Consider the following 13,817-nt stretch of genomic DNA (forward strand, 5'->3'; position numbering starts at 1 on the left):
TAGACATTTTGTCTTTTAAATAATTAGTGTGAATGGCGGCCTCTACTGATGTTAAAGCATTTTTCACATTTTAAGCAAATATACAATGCATATTCGTGCACAGTTTACCTAGAATTTATGCTCTGAAATGAAACTAAAGGCACGTGATCAAAGTTTTAAGATCCAATCCAGCCAATGACCTAGTTGAAGCACCAAATCATTGGTTCAACCGACGGATTTAGTCAGGTCGAAGCCTAGCTAAAAATTATTTTTTAAATTGAAATAGGAGTAACAAATATACATCAAATGTAAAAGTTAAGATGTCTTATAAGATTAAAATGCCAAGTAATTCTTAATTATTTTAATTCAAGTAAAAGATTATTATGAGTTTTTCCTCTCTCACACTTATCTATTTTTATTGTTGTGTCTATATTAGTATATTATTATCCAATCTTTCATTACTTTTATCATTTGTTTTGATTCTCTTCATCTTCATTTTTATGATTTTGCAATTACAATATTAACATTATATTTAGGACTGGGCAAAAAATAAAGCCAAACCGATCAACGTAATCCAACCTGACCAGTTTAGGTTGGTTTTCAAGTTCAATTGGGTTGGGTTGGGTTAGGTCTAGGGTTATGGTTTAAAACTCGACCCGACCTGATGAATTAAAAAAGTTTAATACCTAGAATGAAAAAATATAAATAGACACAGTAGTCGAGACAAGAGAAGAATTTAGAATGTACAAATGTCTCCTTTTTTATATAGGTTAATTTGTATGAATACTATGTACAAATGCAAAATAATTTGACGATAAACTAAAAATTAAGGACGTGAGAATGAATGAATAAATTTCAAAAAAATTATAAAAAGAAAATTATCCATAGTTTAAAATTTATTTATAAATTAATTTTCAAAGAGAATTTCTTATATATATTAAAAATAACGGAGATTTTCAAGTGGTTTCAAACTTTAAAAGTTGCTCAAATTCAACAAAAAATAATCGGATCCAATTTGAAATAGGCCCAAGCCCAAACCCAAGCCGACCCAAGTTTGATTTTAGATCAAACCGATCATGTTAGATTGGGTTTGGGTTTGATAAAATACCAACCCAACCCAATCCAATCCACCCCACGCCCAGCCCTAATTATATTGATTTATTAAAACATTAATAAAATCTTTCAATTATGCAACCAAAAAAATGTTATTTAGAAAGGGAATTGTATTATATATATTTGAAGTAAGAATGTTGCATGATGATTGGTGGTGGGACAGTGGAAGGCATTGTGATTTCCAAGCCAGGGGGAGGTCTGCATTTCGAAACTCCTCTCAAACACAAGAAGTTCTGGTGCATCACATTTGAACCTCCGGGGTGAAGGCAAACTAGGTCGATGGTTCACCATATAACTCGTCGGGTTTCGACAGTTTATGACCAGTTCCCTTGCAAACTGGTCCAATTAGGTTACCCAACGGGTCGCAGGTTTCTTGGCCAACCCGGCCGGTCCAGGATTCAAAATATGCACGTGACGCGTTCATTTCCATTTTGGGTAAATTAGTTGAAACACTTTTGAGGCGCAGTTGAAGGTTCTGAAACTATACCTGAGAGCCCATAAACGAAGATATGAAGCTGTATTTGAGACTGCACCAAGTACAAATTCTATTGTATGTATGAGCTGGTGTACAAAAATTTCACTGAATTCAAACTCCTCATGGCCATGAGAATCATGATTTGGCTCCGACTGCAAAGACTCTTCTGAGTCTGGAAGTGGTGCATAGGACTCTCCGTGGTGCCTCTGCAGAAAGACAATGGCAGAGAATAAGATAGTTTTGTACTAGAAGATTAATCCAGTATTATGTAGAAAATAAGAGAGAGAGAAATAGAATACATCGTGTTGTAACTTCAAGAGGAAAGGCTTTGGTAGCAGCATCCAAGGAACAGAGATGAGGGCCGACAATAATAACACAAGCTGGAGAAGTTTGATGTGAGTTTCAATCAAATAAAAATAAATATAGTAGGACTCAGAATGGAAATCAGGAGAAGAAATATTTTGCCTATAATAATTAATCAACCTGAGTTATCTTCTGCCCGGGAAAAAGCTGGTTTTCACCAAGTTCATCAGTAGGACTCAGAAACATGTATATCATTACATGATACAAATCAGCTTTGGATCCAGTGCACCATTTTATGATTATAAGGACAGAAAGGTAGCCAAAAAGACCGTTTAAAAATATCATCTGAGGGATAAATTGGAACCTGGAATTTCACAGATGGTTCGTAAGTTGAAGAGAAATAAACTCACAGCAAAAGCATCTCGTATAGTAAAGAGGTATTTGAAAATGAAAATACATGGGGTTTGGACACCTAATTCAAGTCAATAAAAGAATTATTTTCAATTAACAAACTAAAACTTACCATATATTTATATTATTCGCAAAGAATATGGCATTAAAATAGCTCAGTATTATTCCAAGGTTCATTTGGGCCACCCCAAGAAGAATTGACATTTTCATTTTCAATGAATTCAGGAATGGCAGCTCACTGCGTGAACTGTGCCATACGGGGTCCGCACCAAATGGGTAAGTGTCACGCACCTTGATCAATCCCACCGTAGTAGCCTCACTACATTCAGACAAGTTCAATAAAGGAAGAGAGTATGCAATAACAATAAAAGACTAGCTAACTAATGTTAACGATACCTGCAAGACAGATCACGGCACGAATATGCAGATCGGCTGAATAATTCAAATGGCACTGAGAAAAATTCATTGTATATTAACCCCGTATAAATTGAGAACAGTGCCATCAACAGAATAACATAACGTCCGCCAAAAGTCATTTCCATGATGTCTCCCAATTTCTGCATTCACGAGTACAGTCATGTCTCAAACTGCTGAGCTAAAAACTTGAGGAACAAGCATACACTTTTTACTGGAAACTCCATCAAGAATCTCATATAGTAACTTAGAAGTAAGATAAATATTCCAAGGGTCACTGATATATATTTTTTCCTTGAAAGTTATAAGCAATATATGTTTAAATATGAACCAGACAAGTTTTCCCATGATTTATAAGGAATAGGTCCATGTCCTAACAGTATCCATATACTATGACATAATTTCAATTAGAAAACTTGTATGTAGTGGCCAAACTAGTGGGGGAAGAGAGTATGAGAGTAAAGCAAATGTGGTAAGACCATAAGATAAGCTTTTAGTGTTTAAAGTTGTTTAGCTAATTAAAAATACATTCTCTCTCTATTGTCCTAAAATAGAGTTTAAAGTTGTTTTGATAATTAGTATGCCTTTCTTGCATCAGGAACAATATTCATCGAATGCAGCTCAACTTAAAATAAAGACTGCTTCGAAATAGCACATGTGGACATATGTTACTTCACACTTTCAAGAGCAACTCCATTTATACCAGTTCATCTGATCCTCTAATCTACAAGAGAAAATCAGTGGATAATTTAATGGTGCCAAAAAACAATACTCCAATTGCAAAGCATAGTCAAAATATGAAATGCAACATCTGTCTTCTAAAACAAACAAGTGTACAAAATAAGGATAAAACAAGTACAAACTGAAGCTATAAGTAAGGCTCTTTTAATTGTTATAATCAGAAATGGGATATGACACAGGTAAACGAACCATATAAACAACAAATTATATAGATATAGAAGTACAGATATATGTAGTTACATCAATTTATAAACAGGTATAAACAATTACATCAGGTTTGGCTAAAACACAGAAGAAATACCTGACTTGACAGCTTTTTTTCTCTGATGATAAGATATAATGTTGCAAGTAACAGGCATATTCCATGCCCCCAGTCTCCAAACATCACAGCAAAAAGAAACGGAAAGGTCACAATGGTGAATACACCAGGGTTTGCTTCCTGATACTTGGCCACTCTGCAATAAGGTAAACCAAACTAAATGAATTTTCAAAGTTACATTTAGAAGCACCTTCTGGGCACAACAATAACAAATTTAGAAAGCTTGTGATAGAAAGAATATAGCATCATCTGCAATTACACTTCACTTTCGTAGGAAAACCACCACCACCACCCTGGCCCACCCCAAGGAAAACAAACTGAAATAATCCCATAAAATGGCCTTTCAAGAATTACAGGTCAGGAATATCCAATTTCTCACATATAGAAAGATAAAATAGCTAATATAGCAAGTTTGAGTATATCTTTTGTCCACAGTACAATGCCACACGATTCAAAAAAATTTTGTAATTCCAATTGTTCCATATAGTTCTTTATTCTCTCCATCTCTTAACAACCCACCCTTCTGTAGACCAGCTTTGTCCCGTTCTGTTGATGTCTGGGAAGTGACAGAAACGATGAGAAGAACCTATCATCTAATATTAAGTTCCAAAAGCCATACAAAAAGTACTACGACCATTCCCGTGATTCCCAATCTTTTAGAATGTCATTGACTCTAAATGCTCAGGATGTTGTACCAGAGAACAGTCAGTCAATTCATTACATACATCATCAATTGGTCGCAACCACCTAAACATAGACAAAAACACGTGGTGTATCCAACTCTTTTCATTTCAATTAAAATTGACACAAGTTACAAAATAGTTTTCTATCTAACGAGTCTGTCTGCAATAGTGAATCTTGGGACTTCCCATGCACTTAAATGTTACCACCAAGGTCGTTCAACACTTACCCATCTTAGATAGTATGATTAGAGTAAAACTCACCCATAAGCATCAACAATCTCTTGAAAGGCAGAAGTAAATTTGTTTGTTCGGAAATATGTAGGCGGCATCTCTCGTGTTCGCAAAACTTGGAAAATAGCATCAACCTGTGAATTAGAGTCCTGTGTTGCACGATGTAATGCGTCTTGGATCTGCAAAATAAAAATCGTCATCAGAAGTGATCAACTCTATCTATTTATATAACGGGTGAAACTAGGCAAAAATAATGCCAAAATCCCCACAACATATCTCAGCTCCCTCATATTCTCCACTTCAATTTATAGCAAACATGATTACATAATACTTACCTGTTTTGTAGCAAAAATAGGACTCCACCCTTCAGCCACCAGACATTTCTTTGTCACGTCAATGCTAAGCATATTTAGTGTGTGGTAAATGGATTTCTCCCTCCTTACCTATGTCAGCACACCAAGATATAGTTTATTGAATTTGCAGAAAAGCATAGTTTCACAATACAATGTTGAGAACAAGGTTATTTGATGATTAACAGACCAAAAAGTTCCACTGCTCAAATTGTTCTCCAATAGTTTGTAATAAGGTACCACGGTGCACTAGTCCAGCATCGATGGTAGTCTTCAATTCCGAAAGTCTCCCTGAGACCTGAAGAGGAAAGATTATAATTTGTCACTTCATTAGCACAAGATTACGTTTTTGACAGTTTTTAAACCCCTCTTTTGAAGTGTGCCTATGGAACCAAGATATAGTCGTATATTCCAACTGAAAAATCTGAGTAGATTAAACAGAACTTAACTACTGCAGCAGTTAGCCATAACCTCAAATTATTTAAATTCCTCTAGTTCTTGACCAAGTCTTGAATTAAACCCTAAATATCACTATTCTCTTTGATTCTTTGGCCACATCCTGAAATCATTATACTACATTCAGATGATCTCTTAGTTATGATTTCTTTGGCCACATCCTGAAATAATTATCCACTACTCTTTTGCATCCTTGGGTCATGCATAGTCATACAGTTTTCAAAGAATATATGATTTGACTTCCTAGAACCACATGGAAGAAAATAACACTTGTATTGAGGACTGCTCAAATCAATAAACTAAGGATACTAACAGGCAAAGTGAGCAAGATATTTGCGTCTTTGGATCATGCAGAGTAAACTTAAATTTTTCCTTGAAAAACGGATTTAACCACATGGGAGCAGATAATTTAGCCCCTGTTTGACAGCCATTTTTTTGGGAATAATGAGTATTTGAATAGTAAATTTTTAAGGCTATGTGATTAAAAAATAGGAGAGTTTTGGGTTTACGTGAAGAACATTTTATTGTGAGAATGTGTGGTTGAAAATGAGTATGAGAAAAAAGTGCTTTAAGAGAATGGTTGTCAAACAGGGGCTTAGAAATACTGAAGCCTGTCTGCATTGATATAACACGGACACTAACAGGTTAGTTGATGAAGAAATATTATGAAGGCACCAAAATGCACGGAGAACACGAGCTCTGGAGAGAGAGGGAAGGGAAACTGACAGATCTGATCAATTATATTACATACCTCATTAATCGTTTGAGCTTGCTTGCCTAGGTCTTCTGCAAAAGGGTAACGATTTGCTCCAAAAGCATCACATATTTTTAGAATTTTGTTCTTTGCCCTTTCTCCAGAAAAGAAGACCACAAATACATTTTTCTCAACCTGAAAATAACAATCACGTCAATTATCCTCTTTTGGTTCCAATAACAAAGTCAAGATGACACATAGTATAAAGAGAGATGTATATAGGTTGTTAAGTATTTAGGATAGAAATCACAATAAATAGCAAAAACAACTCATGTTATTTTGTTTGTCTAGCATAATTCATTTCAGAGGGAGTTATCCATAATGGCTCAGGTGAACTTCAGAAATGATATTCTTTTTTGACATGCAAATTTGATACATTACACCGACTTTTCAGATATTAATAACAACTAATTTCTACATTAACCCTATTTCCTATTTGATGTGATAAAAAGGGAAAATCCATTATGATCATCAAGAAATGTATTGTGATGTATATCACGCAACAGTACATCATGAGATAAATCAAGTTTGTGGGGAATCCAGAGAAAGTTTTCATCACTAAGACCTTGATTTATAAGTATTTTTCTTCCCAAAGGGAATGAGCATAGCTCTTCTAGATGCCTAGCACAATAAAATGGTTATAGAGAGAGAGTATAACAAGTGCAAGTTTGTCATAATACAAAAAGATTTGAGAATATTTATGTTTATATGTATATAGAGTAAATCCTGTTGTAAGGTAAATAATCTCATTACGTAAACAAACAAAAGTGTTCTGCTTAAACCTTCTCTCCTGAGACAGGATCTGTAACTGGGTTGTCAACTACAGCCTGCTTCAGTAACACGTTACCCCTGGTAGCTCGGAATAAAATCCTCTCAAAGGCAATTGATTTCTCCCTGGGAACAAGTCCTGTGACAAATCCCAACTTAACTTGCTTGGATGGATCAGTTGTCATTTCCTACAGATACAACAAAAAAATTTACTCTAAATGAGAAAAAATCACCTGATACTAAAAGATTAAGTTCAGAAAGCTTTACCTGCTCTGATAATAGTGGAGTCTCCAATGATTCTTCACCACTCTGATTTGATGCATATTCTCTTTGACGAGCTTCAGCGCTGCTCAGAGCAGATTGAAAAAATTCACCGGCCTAAGGGGAAAATATCATCTGCATTATCAAATCTAGATAGACAATATATCTAGGAAAATAGGACTAACTATGCATGGATCTGGTTTCTATTTTGAGTAAGGAAATCAAGGGTGGGAAAATATTCTACCTATTAAGAAGTACTACAGTAAGAAGAACCAAATGGTAGTAGTTTTACTCCTTATTCTAGAGTCGAACCTTGTAAGAAAAAATTAAAATTAAAATGATTGGAGCAGCAGTAACTTCAGTGAACACATAAAGAGAGAAAGGATATAAGTGATGTGATGATAGATAAAATCTTTTAAGTCCAATTCCACACCAGAAAGAAAGACTCAAAAATTCACCGAATTTGTTGATGACATCTGGAAGCACAATCAGAATTTTGTGTATCTATTATGTCATCACAGAAACCTAATAGATTATTAAAAACCGTATCACAGAAGATGATAATAATTTCAATTCTTTCCTTGCCTATAAGCCCACCGTCACTAAGTAAATACAATTAATCTATAAATTTTGTGAATATAAAGCACAAATTCTATCAAAAACTTTGATTTTTTTTTATCAATTTTGTTACAAAAAGGAAGAAGCTATGAGGAATGACAAATAAAGAAACCACACCTTCTGTATAACAAGCTTGTACTCTGCTAGTTCATTGTACGAGCGCTGTAACTTCTGGCCATTTGCATTAATTTCAACCAGCTCAGCTTCAAGTTCACCAAGCTTAACCTAAAATGCACGCAAATTCAGGACTAAACAACTACGAAGAAAACTGCAATTGGAGGGCCAAAGTTTCTAGACATACTTCCAGGTCATCCAGATTGAGATCAGCTTCTGTCACAGATATTACTGCAGGAGAAAATTCTGCCTTTGTGATTTGCTCCCGGAAAAATCTCAATTTGCGTGCCATCTCACCACATCTTTTAATCTTCAAAAGAGGAAAAACAATCAATTAATTTCACAAATGGCATACAAGTAGGAGAATAGACTTTTGACATCACATGTGGTAGCAAACAAAAACATATAGTAAGCTGTCTATCCAGCTAGAATGAGCTGGGAGCACTATCGTATCTCATCTTTTGTACAATCTGGAAATCCAAAGAACAGAAGAATGTACTAGTATTTAATCATTTAAGCAACATTTTGTATACTACATCCCAATGTGAACTGGAGTAGCACCAGGAATATTACAAAAGTTCATGATCCATCCCCACTATAATGAGAAGGATGAAAGTCAAGCACACAAACATGCATATATTAAATAAATGAATATTATTCGATCGAGTATAAAATTCCTACCAAAAAATTCTCACCTTCCGGAATTTTTTAGTTTCTTTAAGGGGGAAAAAAAGACTTCAGAATTTAGATAGTTTCACACTCACACCCTATACATTCCCTTTGTAGCTGTAAAAATTGATTACAACAGCTCACATACCAAAAGAATGAATACGGTTACCTGATTGGCATATGTTCGCTGAAATGGGCTTTTTTCTGCATTCAGCTGAAATGGGGAAAAATCAAAACATCATTCAGGGAAAGGAATTATTGTGATAATGCTAGCAACTTGATGCATCTCTATTCTAATCAAGGAAAGAAATTATCAAATAGATGAATGAAAAAGAGTTTAATGGGTACTGAAGAAATGCACCTGCAAAAATACACAAACGAGGGTGATGCTAAATTGCTAATTATTATTTACTTTCTAGGTATATATGGACATTAAAGTAAGACACAGAACGGTCATCCTCTTCCATATTTATATTTCCTTTTCTACTATCCCTTTCCGCTCTTTAGGCTTTATATCTTCCTTATATTCAGTAATGAAAATATCTAGCCTATATTCTCGAGAAACCACTTGCATATCTAAGCAATACCTCACCCCATTCACAAACTATCCCTTATGCTTTACTAATCTGTATTACTCATGAGGTTCTAATAACAAGTCCCGTGTCACATAATGCAGAAATCTCCATCATTGGCCTTCACTAGCATGTCAATAGATTCAAAATCAAAACAACACTGCAACTTCACATTAATTATAAATTCCATTAGATTTCATACTTTCTAATCCAGACTTAAAAAATCTTTTGCTAAAGCTATTCAGTCATAACACCAGGTTAATATCTTACAAGAGCAATTACCTCAAACAGTAGTAAGCTAATCAGCAAGCCATCCAATTAAAACCTCGTAAACTGAGAACATTGAAGCTTCGCTAACCCTCTAAATATATAAATCTCAGATTCAAAATTTCTAAATAATCAAGTAAACCGCAACCGCAGCCCCAGCGACATATACAAACAAAATCCGCAACTAACATCGATTCTACAACTCCATAAAATCAATCAAAAGATCTCTACATATACATTAGAGGAGAATTCGTTACGTCTTTGAATTGGATTAGGCCGAGGTCACCGAGGTAGGAGATGGTGAGATGAGCGGACTCGATGGGGATGATGAGCTGGACAAGGTGCATCGGCTCGGACCGCATCAGATCCATCGGCGGACAGCATCCTCCTCTAACCCGCTCTCCCATTTTGCACCCTTCGATTTGATTACCCTATTAACTCTCTCTTTCTCTCTCTATAAGCAGAAGTGTCTGAATACTTCGAGAAATAATGAATTACAGTGGTAATAATAGAGACAGAGATAATCAGCACATAATTGTGAGACAGAGATAAGAGAGCCGTGACGGCCTTTTATTTATCTCTGATCTAACACGTCATTCACGTTCTTGTTCTCGTGATTATTGCTTTTATAACCTTTAATCTTTTTAATTTTACATTTAGGTCCTTGATTTTTATTTTTATTTTTCCTCTCTTAAACATGAGGGGAGAAAGCATCAGATTCTAAATTTTTTATTTTAATTTTTATCCCCTTACATACTGATTTCGTCCATAAGGGTGTCAAAAAATGTCAAACCATCTATGACCTACATAAAAAGAACGCATACTAGGGTGGTGGTCCATAAGCTAATCCTAAAATTTTGAGAAAAAGAAATATATATATTATGTAGTCTGAAGTTTTTGATAATCTTTGACCAACATCTATCGAAAAACAATAGGTAATAAAGCATGGCCAGCAAAGAGGGATAAAGGATATCTGTAAGTGGGCTCGATACGAGCACGATCCCAAATGGAGAGATGAGAAGATCTTGATCTAAAGCTCCACTATTCATAATGGGCCTTTTTATTATTATGTCATTTACATTCTTAGATTTGAAATTCTTGCTAGTCTTTAGTGCCCAACTCCTTATAATGTCTTTTGGAATTTAAGTGCTATTATTAGATTGGACATGATCTTTATGGATGATCTGATAATAAAATAAACGATTATTATGGATGATCTGATAATAAAATAAACGATTATTGCCTTTTGATGAAAATGATCTCTTTAAAAAGTTATTTTGTGTCATATATTAAAGTGTTTGTTTGGTACATATTTTAAGCAAATTAAAATTAATTTTTTGATCATTATTTCACTATTTCAGCAGTTATTTTTAAATTCTTCTCTCATAGATAGGACCCAATTTATTTCTAACGGTCAAAAAATCAATTATCAAAATTCCTACTAAACAAGCACAGTCTATAGAATGTTCAAAAAATTAACGTATTCAATTCAATACTTTGTTATATATAGAGCAAGACGGGCAAGCATGCATGCAGCAACTTGCATTAGCAATTTTTCAAATTTTATTTTTGATAAAAAATTTATAATTTTCCTTATATAAAAAAAAAAAAAAAAAAAATATATATATATATATACTGAGCCATGCGACTTCAAAAAGTTGCATCATTGGTCATTAATCTGTCGCTCTATTAATAGATCATTCGCCACCTTCTAAATTTCCTTATATATATAACAAAAACAAAAACAAAAACAAAAATTTATAAATATGGCACGAACTAGCCATGTCGTTCTAGGGACCTGTTCGGCCCGAGAAAGGCCCAATACGTATTGTCAGACAAACTGGGCCATGCGACTTCAAAAGGTTGCATCATTGTTCCTTAATCTGTCGCTCTATTAGCGCAGATCATTTGCCAACTTCCAAAAATGAGCAAGTTTTATCATTAAATTTTTGTTATAATTGTACAACTATTACTCGATGATGAAACCATCCAAATGATCGTTATGTTAACATGTGACACGATAAGCCTCCAAGTTGAGTAACAATATGTTTATTCATAAAGTTGAAAATTCTTTTATTTATACTGTCGAGTATGGATTAAAAACACCAAGATTACTTAGCTTTAAACAGAGTTGCATCTGCATTACTCACCTTACAACTCGGTATAATTAGGTTAATTTCCATGTAAATATGATCATTCTGTTCAATGGTGTCAATTTTGCTAAATGTCACATGCTGGCCCTTATGGTTAAACCAATCAATATCTACATGTAAAAACGTACTTTAAGATATATATTTTTTAAACACAGTTTTTTAAGATGAGCGGTGTGAACTATTGCGTAATATTAACATACAAGTCGTTATTGGTTAGTCATAACGTCCAAATCAACAAATTACGTTAGTTTTTTAGGTCGATGGGATAGTAGATATAATGATCAGAAATGCAAGAAAGTCTATGTTGGGTGTCTTGGTTGTAACAAATTAAATACGAGTGATCAAATTTATGAGCAAATTGAAATTAACTGGTCTACTTGTAAACAAATTGAAGATGACTCTATCGAAAATGGATTATGTAACTATAATGAAATGTCGAGGGACTAAATCCTTTTAAAAAAATGTGGATCTACAAACTAGTGAACAATAAATTCAAGACTAAATATGTAGCTTTCACCTAGAGTTTTTATAGAGCTTTATTAGACAAAACTCAAAAGTATTAATTATTAAAAAGAATTAAAACTAAATACTTAACAGATTAAGTACTCTTAATTTTCTTCAGCAGACTCGATTATAAAAAATCTATTCAAAATTATTGCAAAATTAGTAATAATTATACGTAATATATATAGCTCTTTCTCTATTTCGTGAGGATTTCATTAATCTTAATCACTAGAAACCTTAGAAAATATAAAAGCACATTACACCATGCTGTCTAAAGGACTGTTAATCAAAATAAACATCTCAGTGATTCTAATAATAATAACAACTTTTTCTATTTTGAAGGACATTCCATATGGAAAAAGTTCGTATATAATTTACTTTTCAGACGAGGAACAGGAGAATTACAATGCTGAGGGTGAGAAGCAAATTACTTGGCCCAATTCTTTTCAGGCAAAGAAAATAACAAACAGGAAAAAATCAGAATAAAGACTATTTTCAAGATTGAAGACAACGTAGTACAAATAGTGACATACTATTAGCAAACCTTCGGAGAGAATTAAGAAAAAGTAATGGAAAAAACCTGGTGATTAAATTAGTGACAGATTCTAGAATATAAACTACTCAAATCGAGCCATAAACAATATAGATAATCAAATATTCGACAACAATTAAGAAAAAATACAAAGAAAGTCCCGATGATGGAATTGTGACAAATTCTAATACAAACTTATCAATCAAGACAAAATATAATAAATCCAACAAGCATACAGTTTCCAAGCTAAAAATGAACCGAAATTGCTGAAGACGGCATCTACTTAACTCATCTTTTTTAATCAAAGTTAAAATTAGTGCACAATTTTTATAACAACTTATGTCGAACTTGAAGTTCGGTTTCTGCTATCATCATCGCTTCAGATAGAAGAAGAAGGTGCAATGTATTCATTAAATATTAAATCTAAAAAGACTACAAAGTAAAAGGGAAAAATATAAAAACCCAAACGGAATAAAGACTTTACTGACTTCAGAAGTAATTACATTAATAACTGAAAGGTGTTTGGCCAAGCTTAAAAAGTACAAGGAAATTTGTAAATAATAATTTTTTTAACTAAATACTGTTCTAGGGTCAAAATTAGAAACAAATATATATCTGATTAGGAAAATTTACTTTCAAAGTAGGAAAAAGATAACATATATATGGTACATGTTAGAAGCTATTACAAGTAACTTTTAGTTATTTGAAAGCTTAACCAAACTAGCCTTAAGGATTATTATGGCTGAAGATATGCACAAAAATCGTACAAGGGGTACTCATTCTCTGTGTAAAGCTACAAACTGAAACCTTTAAAAAGCATTCTATAATGATCTCCTCAGTGACTCCAAAGATCAGCAATAAAAAAAAACCTAACATGCATGCTTACTACAAGAATAATTCTTTTGCAGAAAGCCCTTCACGCCTGGCCCCTTAGGTTATGCAAATATAGATTATAATCTGTTTACTCATAAAGCTATACCATTGCTCCCTGTCAAGTTACTTTTGCCAAAACAAAAATGGATGGATCCATTCCCTCAAAAGTTACATTGTTACTCCTTCCATAAAAAGAGTTCTTTTAACTTGACAAAACTGGAAAGTAATTGAGAATTTCTTGAGGTTTTTTGTTCCAG

At 33.7% G+C, this 13,817-nt stretch overlaps 2 protein-coding genes across 2 annotated transcripts in view; both read right to left on the minus strand.

Moving 5' to 3' along the window:
* LOC111390978 (V-type proton ATPase subunit a3-like) overlaps nt 1-10,104 on the minus strand; it is a 10,776-nt gene extending 672 nt beyond the window's left edge. The window contains exons 1-17 of the mRNA XM_023016111.1: nt 9,756-10,104; nt 8,829-8,873; nt 8,178-8,300; nt 7,994-8,101; nt 7,265-7,375; nt 7,012-7,185; nt 6,227-6,364; nt 5,210-5,317; nt 5,005-5,112; nt 4,700-4,848; nt 3,738-3,891; nt 2,678-2,838; nt 2,394-2,600; nt 2,051-2,234; nt 1,867-1,947; nt 1,516-1,773; nt 1,305-1,428 (exon numbers count right to left, since the gene is read on the minus strand). Coding sequence (XP_022871879.1) covers nt 1,305-1,428; nt 1,516-1,773; nt 1,867-1,947; nt 2,051-2,234; nt 2,394-2,600; nt 2,678-2,838; nt 3,738-3,891; nt 4,700-4,848; nt 5,005-5,112; nt 5,210-5,317; nt 6,227-6,364; nt 7,012-7,185; nt 7,265-7,375; nt 7,994-8,101; nt 8,178-8,300; nt 8,829-8,873; nt 9,756-9,905 — 2,383 coding nt within the window. The 5' untranslated portion in view covers nt 9,906-10,104. The remainder of the gene's footprint in view (nt 1-1,304; nt 1,429-1,515; nt 1,774-1,866; nt 1,948-2,050; nt 2,235-2,393; nt 2,601-2,677; nt 2,839-3,737; nt 3,892-4,699; nt 4,849-5,004; nt 5,113-5,209; nt 5,318-6,226; nt 6,365-7,011; nt 7,186-7,264; nt 7,376-7,993; nt 8,102-8,177; nt 8,301-8,828; nt 8,874-9,755) is intronic.
* Nucleotides 10,105-13,736: 3,632 nt separating this feature from the next.
* Nucleotides 13,737-13,817, minus strand: part of LOC111390986 (protein SHORT INTERNODES-like) — a 2,388-nt gene continuing 2,307 nt past the window's right edge. Inside the window, exon 3 of the mRNA XM_023016120.1 lies at nt 13,737-13,776. Within this exon, the coding sequence (XP_022871888.1) occupies nt 13,737-13,776 (40 nt within the window). The remainder of the gene's footprint in view (nt 13,777-13,817) is intronic.

This window comes from Olea europaea, chromosome 3 (genome assembly GCF_002742605.1).
Source record: "Olea europaea var. sylvestris chromosome 3, O_europaea_v1, whole genome shotgun sequence".
Lineage (NCBI taxonomy): Eukaryota > Viridiplantae > Streptophyta > Magnoliopsida > Lamiales > Oleaceae > Olea > Olea europaea.